This window comes from Macaca fascicularis, chromosome 9 (genome assembly GCF_037993035.2).
Source record: "Macaca fascicularis isolate 582-1 chromosome 9, T2T-MFA8v1.1".
NCBI classification, from domain to species: domain Eukaryota; kingdom Metazoa; phylum Chordata; class Mammalia; order Primates; family Cercopithecidae; genus Macaca; species Macaca fascicularis.
The window spans coordinates 17,915,876-17,943,010 of NC_088383.1; the positions used below are offsets into that span (position 1 = coordinate 17,915,876).

The following is a 27,135-nucleotide window of genomic DNA, read 5'->3' on the forward strand; positions in this document are numbered from 1 at the left end:
AGTGTCTAAGTATATTTCTTAAACTCTTGCATGAGATTACTACCTGGGTTCCATTATTTGTTCATGGTATTGTTTCTAAGTTTGGAACTGAAAAAGAAAAAATTATTGGTCAAATAGCAACTGCAAATACAACTGAGATCAGCACCCGGCTTACCATAAACAAACCACTGCATCTGAAATCCTTTCTCATGGCGGCCAACCCCATCTGTAAGGAGCAGTACTTGAAGCTTGGAGCTTGTAGTACTCCCTGGAGGGGGCAGGTCTACTCCACAGTAGCGTCCCATCCACCGTGGTCCATCATAGAGCTGAAATAGAAGAGAAACTTCCCCATGTAAAAACACATGGTTTGTTGGATGGAAAAAGCCAAGTCTACCCAAGTAGCAAAAGCTGTTCCTGAGATAAATCTGCTGAGGTGGGTCAAGTACACAGAACTCAACATAAGAATTAACAATTGAAAATTGCATAGAGAGGGTTTTAGAGATGGATCTGCTTTCTAAGCCCAATAAATTTGGAAACCCAACTAGTAACTTTTGGTTTTATGTCAACATATCAAGTCCAAAGTATAAGTCAGGCTCAGAATAGGGAAATAGTAGGCATTCACATATTAACAACACATAGCGGGGCTCAATGAATAGCAGCTATTATAATTGTAAGATATAATTTTAAAATATTTAAAAATGTTTATGGGTACATAGTAGGTGTATATATTTATAGGGTACATGAGATACTTTGACACAGTAATACAATGTGTAATAATCATGTCATAGAAAATGGGGTAGCCATCCCCTCAAGATATAATTTTTAAAATAAATGCTACCTGTAAAATAATCAAAAATTTTAGAAATGTATGAAAAAGGAAAATACAAACATTGATTCGACTAAAGACAAACACTGTTAATATTTCATTAAATTCAAAAATTTCTCTTGATACTTTCATTTGTATATACGTGTAATATACCTATTTGTGCAGGTGTATATATGTGTTTATACATTTGAGCTACGTATTTAATTGTGTTTCTTGTTTTTCATTGAACATATCACTAAATTGTCTGTGTAAACCTCGGCATAAAATACCACAAATATAATGTATTTATATTATAATTCTATTGTTGTTTCATATAAGATATTTCCAATCTTTTGCTGATATAAATAGCTGTTTGATACTTTAAATGTTTCTTTTAAACGATTCCTAGAAAGGGAATAACAAACAGTATAATCATATGGCTCTTTATAAAATATTATTAAATTTCTTACCAGAAAGTTTATACCAACTTATCCTCCCACAAGCAGTTAACAGAGGTGTTTCTTTCAGCAGAGCTTTGTCAATTATGATGACGATCACATTTTAAACTAGTACTGGTAGTGAAAAATTGCTCTTTGGTAATTGTCCTAATTTTTGTTATTTTGATTACTTTGACATTGAAGGATTTTTTTTTTTTTTCATGTTTAGGGGCATTTAGATTTCTTCTCTTGGAAATTGTTTACTGATGTCTTTGCCCAATTTTCCATTGAGGTATTTATACATCCTCAAGGAGAAATGGAGGGTGCAAGGTTGTGTCCCCTTAACCTACCTCATTTAATGATTTTATCAGCTGTATATCTCCAAACTGAAAAATAAAAATTGAAAACCTCTCCACTATATCTCTTCATTTGAGAAAGGTAATGGCAATCCAACAAGACTGGCTTCCTCGGGACTCAGGCCATTACATTTTCACCCAATCGCCTTCATGTTCCCTTTAAACACTTTGTTCCAGTTACCCTTGGGATAAGCTGCCCATGCCAGTGAAACAGAAAATACCTGGCAATGGACTCATGGATTTCCTCGAGGATTCCCTTGGAGAGTACATCTACTTAAGAGTATATGTGAATGTCTGTGTGTTTGCACATATCCGTGCATAAATGTATAATCTGGATTCAATAAATTCCAGACTGACAAATTATTTTCATTGAACAAAATGTTATGACATGAAATATTGTTTGAAACATATTGATTTGAGTGTGGAGAACTTTACCACCAAATGTTACAAAGCACCTCCATGGAGCCGCCCCTAATCCCTGCAGTCAGGCATAAATTAGTCTGCCTTTGAAAGTCCTTAGCTTTTCATCTGTGCTTCTTTTGTGGAAATGGTCACATCCCCAGGCATTCTTGTTATGGGCTTGTGTGTCTTACCTCCCCTACGGATTGTGAGTTGCCTTAAAGCACAGACCACCTCTGGCCTTCCCCTAACTGCCCAGAGCAGGCCTTTGATAAAGGTAGCTTCCCCATGCATCTCCAATGAATGAACCCAGTGATTCCCCCACCAGCTGTATCTATTTTACTAGGACCCAATCTGCACGATTACTTGCACTCTGTATAGTTAGATAGGTAGTAATACCATACAATCCTCAATTTCAACAGGCTCCTCTTAGACCGTAAAGGATTTGGATCCTTTGTGCCACTCAGTAGAAGGGAGAACCAGGCAAGGGCCTTGTTCAAGGTCAGGATAAATTGCAGATTTTTAAACCTTGACCTGTCTCGTTGAGTTCTCAAATCGGCTGCTCATCATACGTGCTTGTGAGGTTTCAGGGAAGTCGGCAGAGATTTTTAAAAAGACAAGCTCAGAAGTCCATTATGTGATACACCCCGAAGTACTAAACCTAAGCTTTTTAAGCAAATGAATAAAGATAAGTTTTATTTTTCAGGTTTATTGCTGTAGCTTCCCTTTTTTTTCTGTTTTTCATACGCTGCTTTGAATGTGTATATTTATTATCAAGTTTCTAATATTCTACACATTTATCAGAAAGCTCCCCTACAATGAAGAGGGGAGAATGAGAGAAGAATAAAACAACATAAAAAGAAGAGGGAAACGAAACAGAACAGAAGCTTTTCACCTTAGTGCTCAGTCCCACCCTCTCATGCAGCCGGAGAAACGGGAGGGCAAGAGGCCAATCTTGCAGTCTGTGCTTCTAAATCCCTGCTTCCCTGCAGGAGATTCATCTCAGCTTTAGAGTTTTTCTTAATTCTAGGGCATGAAGTCCAGTTCTAAACTAATTAGCACAGAAACAAACATACTGCTCCCAAGTAGTGGAGTAATTAGCAAGCCAATGCTCTACCGTCTTCCACCCCCAAAATCTTAACCTTCGGATTGTAATTTAGTGACCACAGCATAAATTATTTCATTTTTGTCAGGCCTCCGAGCCAAGCTAAGCCATCATAACCCTTATCCAACAAAACATAAGATTTCTCCATAACTACAATCACCTTAAGCTCGATGGGCCTTACGGAATACTAGGTCGCAACATGTTGACGAATCATATTTCATTTCTGCACAAGGTCATGAACAACATAGCATTTTTGCCTCTCAGCTCTGCAAGGTTAAGAGACGTGGCATTTTCACATGACTTAGAGGGATTTTTTTTTTTCCTTCCTTCCTTCCGGATGGGATTATGCATTGAAGGAGACCCCTGAATCTCAGCTGTTCAGTGGTCTTTTATAACACATTGTAAAAGTACTGGGTGGGGGTGGAGGGGTTAGGCAGTAGGTTTGGGGGGCAACACTGATGAATGACAATTCTTTTATTTTTGCCTTTGAAGGGGAGAAAATTATGCATTAAAATAAACATCAAATAGACATTTATGAAAATGCTTAAATATAATGCCCAATCAAGTAATAAATAAATGCATAGAACAATGTCTCGAAGAGGAAAAAAAAAACTCATAACTCATTTTTTAAAGTTTGTAGTTAATAAAATCAGGTTTTTTGTTTATATTCACACAGATGGGTAATGTCACCTCTACAATTCATTCTCGCACAAATTGACCACCCACAACCACACAAAAAGGAACAGGCATTTTTCAAAGTATACAAATACAGGTTACCATGGAAACCCGTCTCACGGTTTCTGATTCTGTTTTCAGAGCAGAATGTTAACCACAGGACGTTCCAGCTGTGACTCATTGCAACCACTGACAAGCACGCTGCAGTGGCCCTGCTTTTGGAGAGCCTAAAGATCTACTCAGAGTGAGCAATACTTGAAGTTCTGAGTTACAGAAAGGAAACTAGTAAAACCTAAGAAAGATTGTGATTCTCACCTTGAATATGCAGATCTAATTTCTGTACTATGTTTACGGGTATTTTTCTAAATTACTAAAATAATGCTTACATTTTCAAATTGGCCATTAAATGTATCTTCAGATGTGGAGATGTGTGTATTACAAAACCTTCCTCGGTGAAATCTTTTGTTATTCTCTTAAGGAGATTATTCATTTAGGATTTTCGTGGCTTAGGTCCCCCCACCCCCACCCTACCCCAAAATATCTCAACTCCTCTTGACACACTCAGAGAGGAAGGAAATCTCTTACCTGAGCCACACTTAACCAGTTTCTATCTACTTCCTTTGTGCGGGTTTGATAATTTGGCACGTAGTTTACAATACCATTAGTGAATTCAGACTCCAGTTGCAATAGGAAATGATCCGTGGACTTCTAAATAGGAAGGACCCATAACAAAGGATAGGATATAAAACTGAAGACACCAAGTGTGGTCAATCACTGATAGAGATCCAATTTTTTTGTAAGATTGAGGGTACTTAGGAGTCACTGCAAGTCAAGTTCTAAGTGAGCAGAGACCCACGCATTCCACTCCACCTGTCCCCTCAGTAGAAGTCAACTTTATGAATTGCAGGATCTCCAAGAACAAAAATATGCCTTTTAAGTGCCTTGCTTGCTAAATTGTTTTATGGCTACAAATTTAAAACTGTAATAAATTAAAATTTTAATTAATTATATATATGAGCTTGGGATGTAGAGATTAATTTTTTTCTTAACTATTTTTCTGTTTGTTTGTCTGAGACAGAATCTTGCTCTGTTGCACAGGCTGGAGTGCAGTGGTGCAATAAGGTTCACTGTAGCCTCACCCTCCCAGGCACAAGCCATCCTCCTGCCTAAGCCTTCTGGTGGCTGAAACTACAGGCATGCACTACCACGCCCAGCTATTTTTTATTTTTTGTAGAGACGGAGTTTCGCCATGTTGCCCAGGCTGGCCTCGAAATCCTGGGCTCAAGCAATCTGCACACCTCGGCTTCCCAAAGAGCTGGAATTACAAGTGTGAGCCACCATGCCCAGCCCCAAACTCATTTTAGAATCTCAGTGAGTGACAATTAAAACTCAGCTTTTCTGTTTTAGATTGACATCTAATTCATACTGTTTGTAAATATTGTTTCTTTTATTTCCTGGAAGGTTTTCTGGAAGAAAATTATTTTTTATAGATCAATTTTAAGAATTAAATATAGTCCATGTAGAAAAAGCAACTCAAGAGTTTCTTTAGGATGATATCGTTAAAGCATGGAGAAACTTCTGGAGAATAACTTGGCCCATTTCCAATTATAAATCTTTGCAAATTCCAAAAAATCTCTATTCTTTAGAGCTTAATATGTAATTGAAATAATTCATCTGCTGTGAGGAGAAATTTTAGATGTAGTAGAGAATCCCCTATTCTTTCTACAGAATAAAAATTCTAGTCAATGAAAAGATGATCGTTAAATTTTTGAGAACTATACTCAATGATTTTATAGAATGGCATTTTGAAGTCAGTGTCACTAATAGAATATTATATTTCAATCACAAGCAGGAAAGTCATTTTATTGTAGAATGTACTAGATTAATGTCAATGTGGCCAGAGCCAGGCTCTGTGTTCATAGTCCAGTTCTAAAATTTAGAGAACACAATTTTGTGAAAATTATTGAACTTCTTCAACCTAAAATGTCTTTATCTATAAATTTGGCACCATAATGATACTTATCTCATAATATTGTTGCCAACAGCAAATGAGATAAACCGTGTAATAGGTTTGCTATGAGGCCTGGCATGTGGAATGTGCTCAAAATGTTACTCTAACACTTTGTCAGAGGCAAAGGGAATCAACATTTTTTCCAGAGAAACCACCCCAAAATACCTATGAGAAAAGAAAGATGTTGGGGATTAGAGAACAGGAGCTGACTCATGTAAAATAGTTCACAGAAATCATCACTGGCAGGGCAGATGGGGAAGTGATGAATTCAGTGAGGAGGTGGAGGCCATTCCTTGCAGTGTGTTGCTATGACAACTTGGGCATTGGGGAGACTGAGGCATCCCGGACAGCCATGCAGAAACCAAGGCGAATCATCATGTGTGGGTTGGAGATAAGTATGCTGTGTGTGTGGCGGGGACTGCAGGAGGACAGATCATGCAGGGGACAGCAGCAAAGGAGTTAGAAAACCAGAGGCTGTTAAGGCTGCCATGGTGAGGTGGATAGAGTCCATTGGCAAGCAAAGTGGCTCTCGTGCTAAAAGTGAGAAGCATTTCTTCCTGTTGCAGCCTCCCCTCCCCTCTGGGTCCTACCCAGCCCTGTAGTTCCCACTGCTGAATCACTGGAGCTCCAGAAGGATGGGACCTAGGGAATTCTCAGGGCATCTGCTCGGACGTTCCCCACCCCAAACAACCACCACAGCAGGATCTATGGAGAGGCCTCAATAGGGCGATCATGAAGAATGTTGATACTGAAGTTTACACTCACATCTCCTGGAAAAACTTGGAACTTTATCCAAGTTTAGGTTACTTTAAATTTGAAGGGCTTTGAAATGTTTCTGCAACAACAGTAGAAATTGTAAAACAAGAATCACAGAGGCTAGGCGTGGTGGCTCACGCCTGTAATCCCAGCCCTTAGAGAGGCCAAAGCTGGTGATCACTTGAGGCCAGGAGTTTAAGACCAGCCTGGGCAACATGGCGAAACCCTGTCTCTACTAAAAATACAAAAAATTAGCCGGGTATGGTGGTGTACACCTGTAGTCCCAGATACTTGGAAGGCTGAGGCAGGAGAATCGCTTGAACCCCAGGAGGTGGAGCTTGCATCACTCGGTGCCAAGATCGCACCCTGCACTACAGCCTGGGAAACAGAGCAAGACTCTGTCTCAAAAAATAAATAAATAAATAAATAATAAGAATCACAGAGGAGATACAGGGCTCCCACTGGGACAAGTCATGCCCAAGGGGGCAAATGCAAAATCAAATCATGGTGGATAAATGAGGCAAATATAGAGGAAGGCTGATAAGCAGAGCATGGTTAATCCCAGCTGACTCCAAGATGGCCCTCAGGAGGCTAAATCCCCTCCATAAGGCGCATGGCCACTTATAGCATGTTCCCTGAGATAGGCACAGGAAAAGCTGCCTTGCCATGTGCCGAGAGGGTGGGGCAGGAAATATGAAATGTCATCTGAAAGTAACCATTACTCATAATGCTGGGCTTTGCATGAGAGCAAAAACCCCATCGAAAGACCACATTTTGAGTTACTTGGTGTCACTCTGAGTTACAGGTCTGTCTCATATAAAAACCAGTGTTTCCTTTCTATATGGTGGCTAGTTGCTGTCTGCTCTTACTAGTGAATTTGCATTTTTATTTCTGCTTTCTATATACTACTCCTGTTAGATGCCACAGTTTGGGTCTGTTTATTTTTTAAATCATTGTCTAATCATGGATGTGGGAAAACATTTAACTACAAAGATACTTATCTCAGAATTGTTTATAATGGTAAAGATTTGAAAAGATTCTAAGTGTTTCACAACAAGAATTGGTGGCTATATTGTGATGATGGGATGTGCAATGTTGAAAATGACATAATAAATAACATGGGGAAATAGTCACAAGCTATTGTTAGGTGAAAAATGTTATTATGGGTTAGTGTGTACAGAATAATCTCCTTTGAATATTAAAATAAAATAAATATACAAGGAGCAATGACAGGAAATCAATACCACCAAATATTTGTAATAGTGATATAATTTAGGATTTTTTAATCTAGTTTTTTCTACATTTTCCCAATTTCCTATAATGACTATGAATTCCTTTGTGATCTGATAAATTTATTTTTAAAGCAATATCTTTGGGGACCTATTGACATGGCAATAGAGATATGCATTAGTAATGCTTCTCCAATCTCAGAATTTCAAACCCTTTCAGAATTTCAAATAAACACCGGGCCTACTAAAAATATTATATTGTCTATCTCCATAATCTTTTCTTATGTATCTCAAGGTTATACGTAAAAATTAATCCACTGAAATGTTACCATGTAAGGTAATCTGCTCCAGCATTAATTTAAAATCATATTTTGCCTATAATGCTTCCTTTTATCATAACTAGTTTATTATTAATTAGACTAATTATTTATAAAAAATTATTTCTTTATTCCCATCATGTGACTATTACCCATTGCATGCCTATATCAAAACATAGCATGTACCCCGTAACATATACACCTATGTACCCACATAAAATTAAAAGTTTGTAAAAATAATAATGTCTTCAGATGTTCAGGGACTGACAGCTTCATGTAAACATAAATTTCAATAGTCACTGATGGAGCAAGGGCTTCTAAATCCCTCCCTAGTGGTAAGTGAAATGCTTTGAAAGCCAAGCATACTCTCCTGTGTATACATGAAAATTTAATTCCATAAACCTCAGCCTTCCCTCTACCAATTGTCCTGCTACAGTAAAACACTGAACATTTATTATTATTATTATTATTATTCTGCCTCTTAAAATTCTCACCACCTGCTGCAGACGGTCTCAGGAACAAAGAACCTGGTTCATAGAACAACGTGAAATCATAGACCTTTGAGCTGGAAGAACCCGGAGGACTGCCATCCGGGTTCTCCCTGTAGACAGTGACAGCAGGAAAAGAGAGTCTATTAAATAAAGAGCCTGCCAGGCATGGTGGTTCACGCCTATAATCCCAGCACTTTGGGAGGCCAAGGTGGGTGGATCTTGTGAGGCCAGGAGCTGGAGACCAGACTGGCCATGATGGCGAAACCCCGTCTCTACTAAAAATACAAAAATTAGCCAGGCGTGGTGGTGGGCGCGTGTAATCTCAGCTACTCAGGAGGCTGAGGGAGGAAAATGGCTCAAATCTGGGAGGCGGAGGTTGCAGTGAGTTGAGAACGTGCCACTGCACTCAAGCCTGGGCAACAGAGTGAGACTCCATCTCAAAAAAAATAAAGAAAGATAAAATAATAAACAAACAAACAAACAAACAAATAAAGAGCCAATGTAGGAACTGCAGGGTAAAGATGTTGTGTTTAAACAAAATTCTGTAATGTTGCAATTGGAAATCTTTCCCACTTTAAAAAGTAGAAAGTCAATATAGTTAACTGAAATCCACAACTGTGATTACCAGTGTTTAACATTTAGCATTTTGCTCAATGCATGCTTGTTCATACCATGAGCCTGTCTGATGGCGGAAGAGACCTTTCGGTCGCCCTGCCTTTGGCCAGTCTGAGGAGAGCAACCTGAGGTCAACGAGCAAAGGCAGTGTGCACAGGACAATTCAAGTTCTGAGGATCTAATGGAATTGTTACTGCTTCAGGGTAGTTTAGAAATTATTTTAGGTTTAATTATTATTCATCCTAATTCTGTTCTTCACGTTTGAAGAGAGGAAACACGCAGAGTTTCTTTTGAATCTGAGAGCAGAGGCTCTTTTGAAGGTTGGAATGTTTGGTTCATTAACTGCTGCAAATTAATGCAATCATATGAAAATCCTTCATTGTGAAAGATGCTCAGAAAAGATCAGCATTTCTTTTTAAGGAAAGGGATTTTGATCCCACTGAAATAACATTTCTCCTTTCGATTTTTTGTAATTAAAAAAATCACATTTTCCTCAGGCAATCTTAAAACCAAAATTGCTTCTAAAATGCCTCATGCTAAACTCAATGACACTACAAAGCATCTGGCTTCACTAACAGATATATTTCATTCTAAACTTTTTTTGAATCCAGGTATCATGCTTAGTACGGAGCTAGTCTCATATCTGGTATTAAGATATAAATTGAAATGTTTGGTACACTCTTCCCAGCTTTTATGCATGTTTTTGAATAGCAGCTGAACTTAGAATTGTAATAGCTTATCTCTAAGCTCTAAGCAAAATGCAAAAGTCCCAGAAGCAAACTTCCTCTGACAGACAGTTCCAGGAAGCATGACTCATCTGCCCAGGAAGCGTTGGAGGTGGAGCCATAATCAAAGTCGGCTCAGATCCACTGCTGCTCAGCCGAAATCTCATCTGCCTCTCTGCGTCTCGCCAACTGGAAAACAGGATGTTATCTACAATCCCAGTGGCTTTTGCAGGAAAACTGGAAGGCAGGAGAAGCAGCACTACTTTCCACACAGTGGGGCCAATTGATGTTAATTACAATTGGGCAGGCTGCTCTGGAAACCACAGATTTATTTACCGCAACATGCTATAGAGCAAGGACCCCAATCCCCAGACCGGTACTGGTGGCATTAAACTCTCATAGGAGCATGAACCCTATTGTGAACTGCACATGGGAGGGATCTAGGTTTCACGCTCCTTATGAGAATGGAACGACTGATGATCTGTCACTGTTTCCCATCACCCCCCCAGTGGTACCGTCTAATGCAGGAAACCAAGCTCAGGGCTCCCACTGATTCTACATGATGGTGACTTGTATAATTATTTCATTATATATTACAATGTAAGAATAATGGAAATAAAATGCACAATAAATACAATGCACTTGAATCATCCCCAAACCACCCTCCCACCCCACCCCGGTCCGTGGAAAAACTGTCTTCCACTAAAACGGTCCATGGTGCCAAAAAGATTGGGGTCTCCTGCTTCAGAGAGCAAAATATAATCCATGAGGCTATGTTTATGTTAAAATAACCATAGGTAACATGTATTAGCACTTATTCCGTGCTGGTCATTATTGTAAGTTAAAACTCGTAGCAGATCTGTAATGCAGATAGTATTGTTATCCCCATTTTAGAGTTCTGGAAACTGAGGTAGGTAGAGGTTTAGTAATTTAATATTTCAAAAGGCATCAACTACTCAAGAAGAATTTTTCCTATTTACTTCATTGGCAATTCTTTTCTTAAGAATAAGCATTGTTGGTCGGGCGTGGTGGCTCATGCCTGTAATCCCAGCACTTTGGGAAGCCGAGGTGGGTGTATCACCTGAGGTCGGGAGTTCGAGACCAGCCTGACCAACATGGTGAAACCCCGTCTCTACTAAAAATACAAAAATTAGCCAGGTGTGGTGGCGGGCGCCTGTGATCCCAGCTACTCAGGAGGCTGAGGCAGGAGAATCATTTGAACCCAGGAGGCAGAGGCTGCAGTGAGCCAAGATCACGCCACTGCACTCCAGCCTGGGCGACAGAGCAAGACTCTGTCTCAAAAATAAAATAAAATAAAATAAGCGTTGTTAAACTCAAGGATACAGCAAGTCTTTATTCTCTCTAAAAATAGAGAGTAACCAAAACAATTTTTAAAAAGATAGGGACAATACGAATGCTCCTGTTAGTCATTGAAATTAAAATTTTTTTCATTATTTTTCTTAACAGAGCTTTGAGTAAAATAAGTGGACAAAAATTGTTGGTTTTATCATCTGTCATTTATCCTTAGTGAGAAGGGTCAAAATGCATTAACCAAGCAGGCAGCAGGCAGAAACCGAGGAAAATTAAATGTGTTAGAAATGAATCATTAATTATGTCTCAAGCTACAGAATTGAAGGCTCTCTATTTGTGAATTTCTCTACACCTTACTAAGGTGTTTCTCCTACATCAGCATCAGTGCAAATAATAACAGTGAACATTTATAGATGTGTTTGCTATTTGCCAGACTTTGTTTTGGCTCTTTACATATATGGACTCGTTGACTCTTATTACTTCGTTTTACAGAAGGGGAAAGTGAGGCACATAGACACTAAGGAACTTGCCCAAGGTCACCTAGCTACTAAGTAGTGGAGTTGGGTTTTAAACTTCATTCTGAAGTTACCTGCTTCACTCTGAAGCAGGTACAGAGACTACCAATTTAGCACATTCTATCATGTGTCTGGGTGCCCAGAAGACATTCTCTTGTGAGTGAGTGCTAGAGGACTTACTACATCTTTGTCATTAGCATCCCACCATAGTCAGCAGATAAAAGAGTGCTGGCTGAGGCAGTTCTAATTCCAGCAACTCCCCTCTAAAACAATAGAAAGCACAGTGCCTGGAGCTGTTTTCAATAGGGAGCTAAAGACTGGGGTTTACCTTTAAACCAAGCAATTTGGAAACTGAAGAATTGTCCTTGGCACCTGTTTGGAGTCTGTTATGCCGTCATGTGACCAGCAGTGATGTGCACTGCAAACACAAACATTGATTTACGCTTCACTTATTAGAGACGACGCAAGGCCTTTACAAGGACAGAAGAAATTTGCCTTTAAACAGATTCTGAGGGCACACAGAGAAAGTAAAGCCCTTATGGAGATGTCCATGAATCAAGTTAGGGAACTCAGAAGAGAAAGAAAACAAAATGTGAACTCTGCCCAGAAAGGAAGCTAGACCTCGCCAGGGAGGAGCCACCGCTCCTAACTGGCAGGGCACCAGGAATGGAGAAGGCATTTCCAAGAGATGGAGGTCGGCTGGTGTAAGGGTGAGGACCATTTCCTGAAGTGTCCCAGGAAGAAGCTGAATGGCCAGGCAGGAGCTGGGCTCTCTCCAGAAGGGGCGTGGAGGGGAGTAATAAGCATTTCCTGAGGACTCAATATTTTCCAGGTGTCTGGATTCTTATCTTCATTTTACGCACGAGAGAACCAAAGCAGCCAGACGTTAAATTCCTTGCCCAAGATCACAGCTGGTAAAGAGCTTTGGAGCCAGGTGGACTCCAGAGCCCACACTCTATTCATGCAGCACTGAGTGTGAACGTAGGTTCACCACTTTCTGCAGTGATGACACTTCCTGCACTGATATGGTTCCCATCTCAGTCCCTGCTCTCCTGTGGGCATAATTATACTCAGTTACTGGACTACTATGGGGATAGGCAATTATATCTATCAAAGTATCCGTAGTAGTGTCTAGCACATGACGGGCATTCCATTAATGACAAATATTATTGCAATTCTCAAAATAAACATCTGAGATGCGAAGAACTCTCTAATACCTCATGAACTTTAAAGTTTGCTTGTTTGTATGAGGGGAAAATGAAATAAACTTGGAAAATATCTCTAGAATAATGTTTTCCTGAGAATGTGGAATACAAATATCCAATAGATGTTCATTAATCAGACTTCTGGGCAAAGATGATCTCTTTGGGACTAATCTCCACTGGTGGTTGTCCCTGCATGCAGTTCTATCAGGCTATATTCTAATGTCTCCCTTTTCTTCATCCTGTTGTTCATCCATCTTTGTCAATTGTACCTCCTAAGTTCTCTTAAATCCTTCAATCACATGCTTCTTCCCCAGCAATGGTGAAGACCTGGAGCCCTCTCTCTCCCTTGGCCTATAGCAAACCTCTTACTGGGTCTTCACCATAACTCTTACCTCCCTCCAGTTTATTCTGGCAGTCAGAGTGATTGTTTTAAAAGTGCAGATCTGACCACACCCTTGAAAGACCTCCTGCTGCTCTACAGGAGGTCACCGAAACTCTTAACGTGCCCACCCTGCTCTGCAGGCCAGGTCCCGTCCACCTGAGAGCCTCACACTGCTCTCCTTCCAGTCCCTCACATCTCAAGCCTCCTGGCACCTGGTGTGTTATTCATCCTCAGGGAGGCCTTTCCTGACCCACAAAGGAGTTCAGTCCCCATCTCATGCCTTCTGGGTACACCATAACTTTCCCTCCCAGCACTTAACACTGTCTGAGGTTAAATTTTTATTGTGTGATAAATTGATTAAAGTGTGTTTTCTCCATTATTACAAGGAAAACTGATGATAAAACAGTCATATGTCCACAGCCTAGGTGTCTAAAATATATCCTACTGACTGGATGCATGGATAAAGGAATGAAGAATGTATATTTAGGATAGTGACAGCCTGAGGAAATACTACAGCAAACACAAAACAAAACAACAAACCCTGCTTAATTGTGTTTAATTTGGCATATCCCAGATTTATTAGAATGTAGGTCTCTATTTGTGAAACATCTATCAACATTTGTGGCAGAGACAGTTATGTGGCTTCCGCAAATTGACTTCCCCTTCCTTTGGTTTCATGAACTACCACATGGAAGCCAGGAACACGTACCTGCCTTTGACTCTGATGTGATTAGAAATAACCTAGTGTTGCAGTAAGCATCTGCGAATGTATGAGTTCTCCAAAACAGCTAGCATCACTTTAAGTATTGACAATATCCCATTAGCCTGATGTTTCTCGGTCGTGGTATATGGAAAATGTTGTTCAGGCTATAGACATGGAGAATATGGATGTGAAACTGAAAGATTCAGGGATAGTGGTGATTTTTCTTCATCCATTCGTCCACTTGGAATGCATTATTTTGCAACCGAAAGGAGGACATGGGAGTGCAATAAACTGTGATATAAGCATCTAGGGTGAACAGGATGACATCAGCAAGGATTTGGCAAGAGATGAAATGCACCTTATAAAGACTGGAGGGAAATGCTTTTGATCGAAGTCCCCCACATAATCGGGAGGACTTGAAATGGACTTTAGTGGAAAAGGGGAAGGAATAAGAAAATCAGTTAATGGAAGATGACAGTGGCCAAGGTGCCCGATAAGGAAAAGGGAGAGAAAGTTTAGAATCAGAATACAAAAACTGTAAAGTGAATCTGACATTTTTAATATAATGAGGTAAATGTAATAACAGTATGACCAGGCCTTGGTGAGATAAAATACATAACTCAGCCATAGCAATGGAAGAGCAAGTCCTCATTGGAAAGTAACATTTAATAGCAGGCAAATGTATGTTAAGAAGATGCCTATTAAGATACTTTTCCCTCCCCAGGAGACAGCATTGAAGTGAGGATAGAACAGGCTATTTTGGTGGAAGTGGGCTATGAACAGTGGTCTCAAGTGCTAGACCAGGGGCTTGTGCAAAGCTTGCTCTTGGGGAATCCTCAAGGATTTGATTAAGTCTGGGGTGAGGACTAGGAATAAATTTTTCTAACAAGATCCCCAGATGATTCTGGAATGCAGCCAGATTTGGTAACCAGTTATAAGGACGTTATCTTCCCACCTCAGCTTCTTTTCAGTACAGACTGCAATCATTTGAAAAGGAAATCTATCAACACTAATGTACCAAAAGAGATCTACAGGGGTGGTAACAGGGAGACTGTTTCAACCATATGGACACCTATGAGATGTCTTCTTCCCAAAAAAATGTAGCATTTGTTGAATTCTTTATATGCTCTCCTCATATAAAGGAGACAGTGAAGAGAAGTGCAACTCTGTACCAATTCTGGCGAGCAAAGAAGTGGTTGTTAATACGGAAGTGACCAAAACATTAGAAGACAGTGATCCCTTGCCTTAACTTAGAGCCTGTGATGGTTGGCCACTTAACAGGACTAAGGTTTTGGGGATTCAAACTTCAAAACAAGATATAAACCTATAGATTAAAAAAAAAAAAAAAAGCAAAAAACAAATGAAAAAGTAATTGAAAAAGGAAAGAAAATTCTAGAAAATTGGCAAATTCTGAAAACCTAAATTCTCACTACAAAATCAGGAATAATTTTGCAGGGGTGCAAAAAAAGGAGAACCCTCTAAAGAAATCAATCTAAGCAGAAACCCAAGGGTCTACATGGGAACGTTCTGACCATTTTATGGGTACACATACAAACTAGCTAAACTTTGGGAAATGGCACAGAAAAATATCGTTGAACATTAGAAAAAAATGTCTAATTTTAAGGCTATGACTAGGGCAAATGAAAGATGGAAACATGGATGGGATTGATGCTTTCAGAAGAGAGTGTGATGTCAGTGAAGAGGAGGTAGAAACATGCCTAGTTTGATTTTGAAACTGGAAGAAGACACATGGAATTCCAGTTTAGAAGATAAAACAGTCAACTCCTTTCAGTGAACTTTTCCAGGCTTAAGGGAATTACATTCCACGGCACTGAAAGGTATAGTCGTCACAGGGCTGATTTTGTAATCTCGGTGAATTCATGGGTGCTTAATTCATGGTTGATGTTTTTGACACGGCCATAAAAAAGAGCAAGATCAGGTCCTTTGCAAGAATGTGAATGGAACCGGAGGCCATTTTCCTTAGCAAACTAATGCAGGAAACATAAAATCAAGTACTGCATGTTCTCACTTATATGTGGGAGCTAAGTGCTGAGAACACATAGACACATGACGGGGAAACAACACGCACTGGGGCCTACCTGAGGGTGGAGGGTGGGAGGAGGGAGAGGATCCAAAAAACTAATAAGTACTAGGCTAAATACCTAGGTGATGAAATGATCTGTGCAACAAACCCCCGTGACACAAATTTATCTATATAATAAATAAGTTCGGGGTATGTGTACTACTATTAGGGTAGTGCACATACCCTGAAATTAAAAGTTAAATTTAAAAAAAAAATGTTTTAGCGTTTCAGCAGAATCCGTGCCCCTGCTCACAGGTTCTGCTTCTGCCCAGAACATAATCTGTGAACATCACTGGCTGGAGGGCTTGGTTGCACTGCCCTAAGGGGTACCGTCCATAGGCAGGCTAGACCCAGGCCTTTGCTGTCGAGCTCAAACACGTGAGCTCCCTGTGCTGGGGATTTGTCACCACAAGAAAGTCTGGTTGTATGCAAGCACTTAAGGTCAATGATCCTGTAGGGTCAAGGCTGGAGTGGCCACGTTGTTGAAACTGAAATTCTGAGGTTGCTGAAACTCAGAGGGAGCCTTTGGGGAGAGACGGGAATGGGTGGGAATAGTCAGGGAGCAAGAGCAGAGCCTCAGGAAGTGGGAGTGGAGAATCCACCTCACTGCCTTGGCTTCCCACCTTCTCTGGGCTTCTCAGCCTCTCCTGTGTGGGGGGAGGTGTGAGCCTTCTCAGAGTAACCAGACTGTCACACGTGCCTGTCATCTTCATGTGGCTCAGATTGTGTTTCAGTGCCGCAACCAAGAGTGCAAGCCCAGGCAAGGAGAACCAGCAGGGCTGCCAGAGGGCTGAAGGGAAAACGTTCCAGCTTCCAAGATGGGGAAAGATTCATTCTAGAATCTCGTAGGTCAGTAAGATTAAGAGTAATTTTTGGAAAAATTCTAAATTAGACACTAAAAATAATTTGTCAACATGAAGCAAAGAAAGAGGTAATTATAATAAATGACACTTGCTTATTTATGGAGTCAGGCAAAACATTGGTTTCTCTTCGCTAGAGTATCAATAGAATGGTAGACTTGGGGGCTGCGGGAACACCCCCCCCACGATCCCTGTGAGAGTAACAGGAAGTTGTGAGAGTGCCCCCGCGGTGTGTGGTGTTATGGCTGAGAGCATCGGTGTGGAGTCACAGTGCCTGCTAGAAAGCCTGCCTTGACACTTACAATTTTTCTGAATATGGACAACCTATATCTGTCTCACTTTTCTCACCTAACGAATGTGGACAATATTTCTTATAATACAGGGTTGCTGTGAGAATTATCTAGCAAATAATACATGCTGAATAGATATTAGCTTTTATTACCTAGTAGTTTGAATAGTGCTATTCCAAAAGCACTTAATAACAGATCAATTTTAACCAAAAGAACCTGTTGTTTAAGAGTATTTGAAATAGATGCAATCTTGTTTGACATTTTTATCAATTATTTTTGAAGAAGTACTAGGTCAGTGGCCAATGAGTCTATATGCAAATGAATAATGCTCTGAAAAGGAATGAATGAAGATTTAGGGAGGTCATGATTCTCAGACAAAATCAAATCTGACTCATTAGGAACAATATCTCTGTTTAGATTTTTTAAAATTATATGAGCTAAGGCTATAAAGTCATAATAATTTGTGTAAAAGTGATATGGAGATTATAAATGTTGATATAGGCCAACATTATGACTTAGCTACAATAAACCCCATTTAACTTCAGCATACAACACCAGAAATATATGAACTGGATAATATAGTTCCAACCTACTTGGGCCTAGCCAGGTTTAGTTGAACTGTTGCATCCAATTCTGGGGCCACATTTAAAGCGGAACTGACATACAAGAGAACATGCAACCTAGTATGTCCCACACAGGCAAACTAGATGAGGACCAGTTAGGGAAATGAAGGATAAGGATTGGAGAAAAGAAGCCATCACTTACTCTGGTTTGTTACAGAGAGCCTCAGAATTCAGGGAGCTAGACTTCAGTCTACACTCTCTCCTCTTCATGCCTCTTTGCACTGTTTGGTTCCTGCTCTCGCCACCCCACAAACACTGCTCTGACCAGAGTCACACTTATCTCCAAAGGACCCTTCTGAACCATGAGCTCTCTCGACTGCTCTTCCCTTGGCTCCCATGACACAATCACCTCTTTTTTTTTTTTTTTTTTTTTTGAGACAGGGCCTCACTCCGTCACCCAGGCTGGAGTGCAATGGTGCGATCTCAGCTCACTGCAACCTCCGCCTCCCGGGTTCAAGTGATTCTCCTGCGTCAGCCTCCTGAGTAGCTGGGACTATAGGCGTATGCCACCACACCCAGCCACAACCACCTCTTAGTGTTCCTACTTCGTCTTCTCACTACACACATGCTCCCTGTTGACTTAGCAAATATCTGGGCTTCCTATACATCTCCGTGTTGATTTCTCCCAAATCTACCATTTCCATTTCTATATTCAATCACTCGTTTGAAATCTCTTCTGCATGAAAACTCAGACTCAAAATAAAATGGAAGACTGAAATCAAGCTGTAAAATACAGCCAGAACTCTTCAGGTTGATTCCCCATGTTTGCATGGGTAAATGGTCTTACTCCTTTAAGCAAACGGTCCCTTCTCCCACTGCATATTTTATTTCTGGATCTGAAACATTTTGTTTTGCCCAGAGGGTGAAATAATAAAGGATGGATTTGGTTTCCAATGGAACCTTTACCAATCCATACCTCTCATCAAGCCGGGATAGTGCCTGACCAGCACCTATTGAGTCTTTTTATAGTTTCCATTTTATTAGTTCAGACTAACTAAATTCTGGCTATAGTAACAGTCATCCAATTGGGATTTGGGGAAGTCAGTTGAAAAAAACCCTGTAACTAGAAGAAGCGATTAAAATAATGGAAGCTAGATTTCTGTGTTTGTGAGTTTTCTCTCTGTAAATGGTTGGTTGTGTGTTAAAATTTCCATCATAGATCAGCTATTGCAGCTACTGCTCTGGTCTGACCTCTTGGCTCGCAGAGATGGAAAACAATCTCCTCCCTCTGGCAACGGCGCCGTTTTTTGGAAGGCCTCTCTGAACTTCTGGTTCTCATTTTGTATTTTTGCTCTTTCACCATCAATGTTGCACAAGAGAAATGGCATGACCATAACATGACAGGCACGTCATCCATAAGGGGCTCTAATGAGCTACTCTGCAGTTGCTGGAACAAGCATTTTTTAATTTGAGTTTTTAAACACCTTTTTGTTACCATTCCATCCTCAAATGAGTTCAAAGAAGTGGAGTTCAGGTCCTGGAAATGTTTCATCTCATTTCCTCCCCACTCTTTCTGCCAAAGCCTCCTTTAAAGCCTAATTCAAAAGCATCCTCCTTTCTGTAGCTTTCTCCATTACACTTTACCAAATCATGATTATGGTGCCCAGCACACTGTTACACGTGCAACGCTCGGCAAGGTCATGAGTTCTAGTTTGGTTTGTGCTCAAATCTGCAGGATTGCACTGAATGTGTAGGAGGTCATACAGAAACGCCAGTTTGGAATTCAATCTTTCTCATTAACTAGTAGCTATCATTCAACTGATACTAAAATATGATTGTGATACTCATTTCAACTTGAACTGATTGAACTCCTGTAATGTCTCACCTGTATAATTAGTGACTGGGACAAAGTTAGTAGGAGACAGCACAGACCTTCAAGAAGCCCACAGTCCAGGAGGGAATCAGGATAGTCCTAACTGGTAAAAAGAGGTATGACCAACTGCTGTGTTCACGGTATAAACAACGGGCTTTGAAAGCAACTTTTCTGCTTTTTCTAAAACATGAACAAGGTCTCACTATGTGAAGAAATGGATACCTAATCTAGGTAAATGAAAGGAGATCAGTCGAGCTCCAGGTCAAGGAAGGTGGACTTTAAAACCATTGCCAAGTATGTGCTTGTAAGTTTGTTTTATGTTGTGTCATATTTTCTTAGAATACTGGTAAACAAAACTTTCTAATGGGTAAACGCTATGGCTAATATTTCTATAATATTGTACTTTTGTAGATGTAAAGCAAAATTTTTTCCCAAAAAATTACCTCTGAAAAACAAGGGAATCTCCTTATAGTTAGGACCTCACAGAGTCTGTCAAAGTGCAGAATGCTTTGTTTTCACAAACAAAAGTGCTATTTGGAAACTATATGTTAACCTCAAACAACCTCAACCAATGCCAATTTTCCTATAGAACTTGTAAAAACACAATTAAGAACATATTACAACATATTTTTTTTTTTCTGGGAATATGACCCCAGAACTGCAAGCAATGGATGTTGAAGTCTTTGTAAGTAAGACTTCTAAAAATCACTGACCACCTTAAAAAGAACTACCTTAAGTCACCAGGCTGCTGGTAGGTGGGCAGGTGGGAAAAAAAATGTTCTGTTATCAGAGCAAGTACTTATCACTTCAGAAAGGGTATCTAGTGCAAACATTATATGTGGAGTTTTTGAAGTATTATGTATTAACAATATAGACAGAAATAAAGATAATGTGTTAGATGACCTAAAAAGTGATTTTACTGATGATGAAATGTAGATGCCAAAATAATCTCTCAATTTATAGCCCTAAAAGTTACATATGCAAGTTATCAAAAAGCTTTTTAAAATAAAATTTCTTATTGCAGAAATAGCAGATCACCTTATATTCAAGGTTGCCTAATATTTAAGCAACATTTATTGCCTAAAATTACATACAGACAGTTCAAAAAAATGTTACTAGTGGTCATCATTATAACAATTGAAACTTCAATTTTACAAAAATAAAAATATACTGAAATGAACTTACATTTAAAAATAAAAACAATAATCAAAACCATGATACCTCATACTAGGCAAATGACATCTTAAATAAATCCAAGATACCTAAACATTTTCTGATCTCTTATACACAAAGAACAAACATAAAAACAATCAACAAAAAAAAGAGGTTATTACTCTCCTTCCATATAAGTTAAATAATATGAGGTCAATCTGTCCAGAAGTTACACTGAAACCTAAAAACACAGATAGTTCTCTGTATTCACAATTTAATACATTAAATATGAAATATACCTGTTCAAATACCATGGGTGGTTGGTGTGTTATAGATGCACTGGCAGAATTAGGGATTTGATTCCAAAAAGCATGATGGATTCTAACTTGATCTGAAAATGCAATGATCAATTAAGCTTTATAATACATACCTCTAAATAATCTGTGGAGCAGTTTATGTGATATTCCAAGTCGAAAGCTAAAAATGTGTAGTTCACAGTGTTGCCTGTAGTTGCCCGGATGGTCCAGTTGCAATGCTGATTTTCAGAATAAGGATTTGGATACCCTATACTCTCTAAGATGCCATAGGTTTGATTGACTATTATCACATTCTCACACGCTGGAAAAAAAAATGACTGTTAAAAACCACTATTATATACATCATAATTGCTCCAAGATTTTCCTTTTAAAAAAAAGATAAAAATCATATATGTATGTATACACATATATAGGATGTGCATGTGTGTGTGTGTATATATATACACACACACAGACACACACATATATATTTGGTGCAGTATTTTCATAGTGAAAGGATTTCCATTTAGAAGAAATGTGAAATAATACTGAAGTGAATTCAAACTAAAGAGTCATGAAAATTAAGTAGTCATATTAAAATAGGCATCGAATTCCCTTGAATTTGTGGAGAGCAGAATAACTTGATTCTATTCAGGGATCAGTCTGATTTGTTTGTTAGAGAAGCGCATTCAATGCTCTGTGCTGCTGCTTTTTTAATGTTAACATTTGGAAGGGACAGAAATTCTGACTTTTAAATTGAACAGTTTAAAAACCCAAAATCTTATGTGAGTGCTAAAAACGAGTAACAACATGGCTTTGTTGAACATTCAAAAGTCTGCGTGAAATTCACAACAAAGGCTCCGTTCTTCCTCTAGTTAGTCATCAGGAAGTACCAAGCGAATAGACAGAGTATAAAGGATTTAAAGAAGAAATGAAAATGTGAAATTAAAAAAAAAAAAAAAGCCTTCAATCCAATGGTGGCATTTTCTTGAGCTGAGTTTTCAACAAAACCAAACTAGATACCTCTAAGTATGTCTAATCCTGGGTGCCCAATTCAGCCGATCCTAATGACTTAAACAAGGAATATATTATCTCTATGATGTGCAATAAAAGAGAATGGGAAATAAACATTATAAGGAATGAGCTGTCTCTGAAAGTGGGGTTCATAGATGTATTCCTACTACAACATGCTTTCTGAAGATGGGTAGAACACCATTTATAACTTTGGTTTAAAAAAGCGTACATTTGTGGCTCTTCAAACTTTGCTTTGTTGGAGCAGGGAGAATACTTAAACCCATTCTGTTTGAAAATCTTTAGGTCACAGCTTTGTACATAAAGGATTTCTAAAGAATAATCTTATTGTTTTAGAAGCCTGTGAGAAGTTACACCTATTAGGCAGATAGGGATCACGTGCCTCGATGACTGGGGCAACACAGGGCCCAGGAAAATACATTCCAGTAAACCACATGGGCTGCTCTCAGCACTCAGACCTTACACTATTTGTAAATCTCCAATTTCCCATGGCAAATTTTACAGATAATCTCACTAGTTTGCTCTGATTTTTCCTCTTATGTGCACTCATTTACACTTTCAGGGTTCTGAAATTATGAGAGAAAAGTAAAATATCTCAGAAATAAAAAGAAAAAAAGAAACCCTTAAACAATCTGATTATAACCAAGAAATAGATTAGCACAGCAGTAATAAAATTAGAGAAATGATTATATAGTAAAACAGATGTATCTCTGATAGAATTTGGGAAACCTTTTTATATACTAGTGATACATTTCTGAAGAAAAAAGCTATTTATTAAAACTCAATATAAATGATCTAGGATTCAGACTAATCCCCAGATGTAAATGAATGTGAATCTTAAAATTCATACATAATCAAGGTTAAATGTTATTACTCTTTCAATTAATTCAAGGGATATTGTGTATTCAGATAATAATTTTGTGACTTTTAATTCCATTTTCAGATAATTGCATAAAATTATGGATAAATTTTGATTCTGTGGGAAAAGATAATTGTGTAAAATTATGGATAAATTTTGATTCAGTAGAATTATATTTCCAAAACCTAGACTTTACTTTGATAAAGTAAAAGTCTTTATCAAATAACAAATTCAAGAAAATACTGACAGTTTTTCTTGAATGTCCATTTTGGAACTAACTTCAAAAAGCATTTAATTCTAGAGATAGAATGCAGGTTTAGAGACCAGCTAATTTAATCTCCTTTTCTAAAAGAAGAAACTGTGGGACCACAAAGGAAAGTGATCTTCTCAAGGGTTAGGAGCCAGAACAAATCCCAGGCCCCTTGACATTTTGCTCAATGTTCCTTTAATTCCACCATGTTGCTATATGGGAAAAGTAGATTTAAAATGGCGTCTGTACAATAGCCAGATTTTTCTACTGTAAAGAACATGCTTATTCCATGCACGAATCACATGGACCACAGTTTTCCTTAATAAAATTAAGGTACCTTTTAAGGTAGAGAGTAGTGTGAAAGAATACTATGTACACTGGAATAATATAATGTACACTGCAAGATTGCAATGTGTGATGCAAATGAAAAGTTATTGGTCATTAGTCTGTTACACTGATCTTTCGTTGAACTGCAACTCTCTCGGCATATTAAATACTCTTTTAAGTTTCTATAGTTTGCCAGATGTTTTAGTTATATGAGATTAAATTTAATACATAAGTATTTATCCCTCAAATGGAGTTAAATTTTTCACATAAGAAACTAAGATGAAGTTCAATTGCTCACACCAATGCATTACACTTATTTCAGTTTGTTTCAAGAGTTTGAAGGCCCACTCTAGGCACTGAACAGCCAGTATACGTACTTACTCTGCCAGTATTCACACTTACTCTGCTGGTATTTACACTTACTCTGCCAGTATTCACTTACTCTGCCGGTATTCAGCCTCAAAGCCACGTCCTTGCTGACCTTCATCTGTCCTCAGTTTTATAAACATGCTATCTCCACTAGAACGAATAAGAGGTGGTTTCTCATCCCCACAAAGCTGAGTTAGCAGATGAGAGCTGCTACTTGGGCCATCATATACCTTTAAGAAAACATTTTGAATGTTAGATGGCTGAGACTATCAACATTATGTAAAGGACTATAATCCAGAAGTGAGAAATATAATATATATATATATCTTTACTATGTATATATATTATAAATATATGATATGTAATTATATATAAATATATATAATATTATAAATATTAATTATATATTTATAATATAAATTTATTTAATACATATATTTATATATGTATTAAATATTTATATATAAACATAGATATGCATAAAATAAATATATATCTATATATAATAAATATATTTTTTGTTATATATATGACATCACAAAAGAATAGTCATGAAATAAAATAACTTTACAAATTATATTTAGGTATTTATAAATTGAGGCCATAAACTCAGGCAATTAAGCTGTGGATATGTGCAGCAGTAATAAACGTGTGAGCCTACATTGAAGGCTGAAAATTGAAAATGAAAGCCTAATACACATTGTAATGCCACAGCTGATATCAATTGTCCTCCTTGTTTTTGATTCCATAGTTTATGATTCATGACATTTCAATACATTTTTATTTAGCTTTTTAACAAATGAACAATAGTGAATTGCCGTACTGTGAAAAGTCCTAGTTGAATGACTCAAATTATCTTCTCTACTTCATCAAAACTGTCTTCTAAATTGTGATTTTTTCAATGCATATGTGGAAATTACATAAATAATGATTATAATAAATCCCATAACCCCTTTCAGGAGATTTTCAGCATATCTTAATAGTCTATGGTCAATATATTTTAAATACTTAGTGTATCGAGCCATTCAATTCTTCGAAGATGGTCATTTTCACCAAATTTCTTGTATGTTTCTATTTTGTTTGAATTTTTATATGGATGTTCTGTTTAGATGCTCCCCTTTCTTGAATCTCCAAAATAAAAATAAGCGCATTGTGTGTTGGGTGAGATGGGAGCAGGGAATGACACAATGGAAACATTATACATACAGCCAGGTAATCTAAAGTGCAGTTTGGATGATGCTCCAAGTGAAAGTCTTTGAATTCCAGTTCAAATGTGCTGCCGTGGCTAGATTTCAACCACCAGTAGCATTCAGAGCTGTGGTAATAGGGCATCGGGTAGTTGGGAGATACGAACGTGCCGCTTGAAGTGGTGAGATTACCCCCGCAACCTAGAGGAGAAAGAAATGGAATGACACACACCCTTTTCCCTTTGGGGAATTGAATCCTTTTGTCTGTATTAAACTGGTGCCACTCTGCTATCCTTTAAATCAAGTTATACAGCAAAACAGCATCATGAAAGAGTAGTTAGCCTACAAACCCAATTTCCTTTTTCTTTTTTTTTTTGAGATGAAGTCTCACTGGGTCATCCAGGCTGACGTGCAACGGCATGATCTCGGATCACTGCAATTTCCACCTCCAAGGTTCCAGCGATTCTCCTGCCTCAGCCTCCCCAGTAGCTCAGATTACAGGCACCTGTCACCACGTCCGGCTAATTTTTGTATTTTTAGTAGAGATGGGGTTTCACTATGTTGGTGGCTGGTCTTGAACTCCTGACCTCAGGTGATCCCCCTGCCTCGGCCTCCCAAAGTGTTTGTGAGTACAGGAGTGAGCCACAGCACCCAGCCCCAATTTCCATTAATGCAATTTCCTTATTCTAACCAGGATTCTTATTTATTGATAAAAAGAAACTAGAACTTTCTCCCTTTGTCTATTAAAAAGAAATGGCTGCTATTAATTTTAAAATATTTGCAATACTGAAGTTTAAATACAGCTGGGCAAAATGGACAAGTGGTGAACAGAGCACGACAATCCCAGAATCAAGAAACCAATCAGATCGGTTTCTCCAGTAAGCTCTTGCTATTTACCTGTTGACGACCCATCCCAATAAGCCGAGAATCCAGACCTCGTGTCTATTTGGTCACTCTGAAATTTTAACCATAGTTTGTTACTATGAGAGATGATTGTTGGGGGTAGATTTGAGCCACAGAATATTCCCAGCAATGGTGATTTTTCATAGCCTCCATCTCTGGCAGAATACAGAAATTAAAATGTATTGGGTTACTGAAAATATTACTGTATAAACATTTAACATAATTTGAACTTTGGGATTGCAAACATTAGCAGTTTATCAGATGAAGCAATTTCTCTCAAACACTACTCTTACTCTAAAAAACACGATTTTAACTTTTAAATTTTTTTAAATGGTATTTGAATGACTTCATAAAGAATGACCATCATTCATGGTTGGCATGGTGTTTTATATAACCAATTGCAAAGGGAGAGAATGCGTTTAATCTTAACCTTTCAAATAAAGCCTCTGGCAAATGTATCAGAGAAAACAGGATAAAGAAACTATACTATTAACAATATAAACATACTGCTGTATTTCACAGAGAATCTTTCAATGTTTTCCTTCTGATTTGGAAATTTTTGAAATTTGATATATTTAGCAAAATTCTGGAAATAATTTTTTCCTAAAAACTCTTGGGCCCTTAAATCTAGTTTATAATCTATAGCTTTTTCAAACAAACAACAAAAAAGGGATTTATTCAACACCGAAGTACAGTGAGTAACTGCTGTAAATTAAGAAAATTATGGGCCGGGCGCGGTGGCTCAAGCCTGTAATCCCAGCACTTTGGGAGGCCGAGACGGGCGGATCACGAGGTTAGGAGATCGAGACCATCCTGGCTAATACAGTGAAACCCTGTCTCTACTAAAAAAAAAAAAAAATACAAAACACTAGCCGGGCGAGGTGGCGGGCGCCTGTAGTCCCAGCTACTCGGGAGGCTGAGGCAGGAGAATGGCGCAAACCCGGGAGGCGGAGCTTGCAGTGAGCTGAGATCCGGCCACTGCACTCCAGCCTGGGTGACAAAGCGAGACTCTGTCTCAACAAAAAAAAAAAAAAGAAAGAAAATTATGTCATTTTAGTATGATAGGGTCCAATTA

The 27,135-nt window shown here is 38.6% G+C and overlaps 1 protein-coding gene across 1 annotated transcript in view; it reads right to left on the reverse strand.

Annotated features, from left to right (window-relative positions):
• Positions 1 to 27,135, reverse strand: part of CUBN (cubilin) — a 314,813-nt gene that overhangs the window by 199,263 nt on the left and 88,415 nt on the right. Inside the window, exons 24-28 of the mRNA XM_005564724.5 lie at positions 26,055 to 26,215; positions 25,177 to 25,358; positions 24,044 to 24,200; positions 21,268 to 21,455; positions 155 to 305 (exon numbers count right to left, since the gene is read on the reverse strand). Coding sequence (XP_005564781.3) covers positions 155 to 305; positions 21,268 to 21,455; positions 24,044 to 24,200; positions 25,177 to 25,358; positions 26,055 to 26,215 — 839 coding nt within the window. The remainder of the gene's footprint in view (positions 1 to 154; positions 306 to 21,267; positions 21,456 to 24,043; positions 24,201 to 25,176; positions 25,359 to 26,054; positions 26,216 to 27,135) is intronic.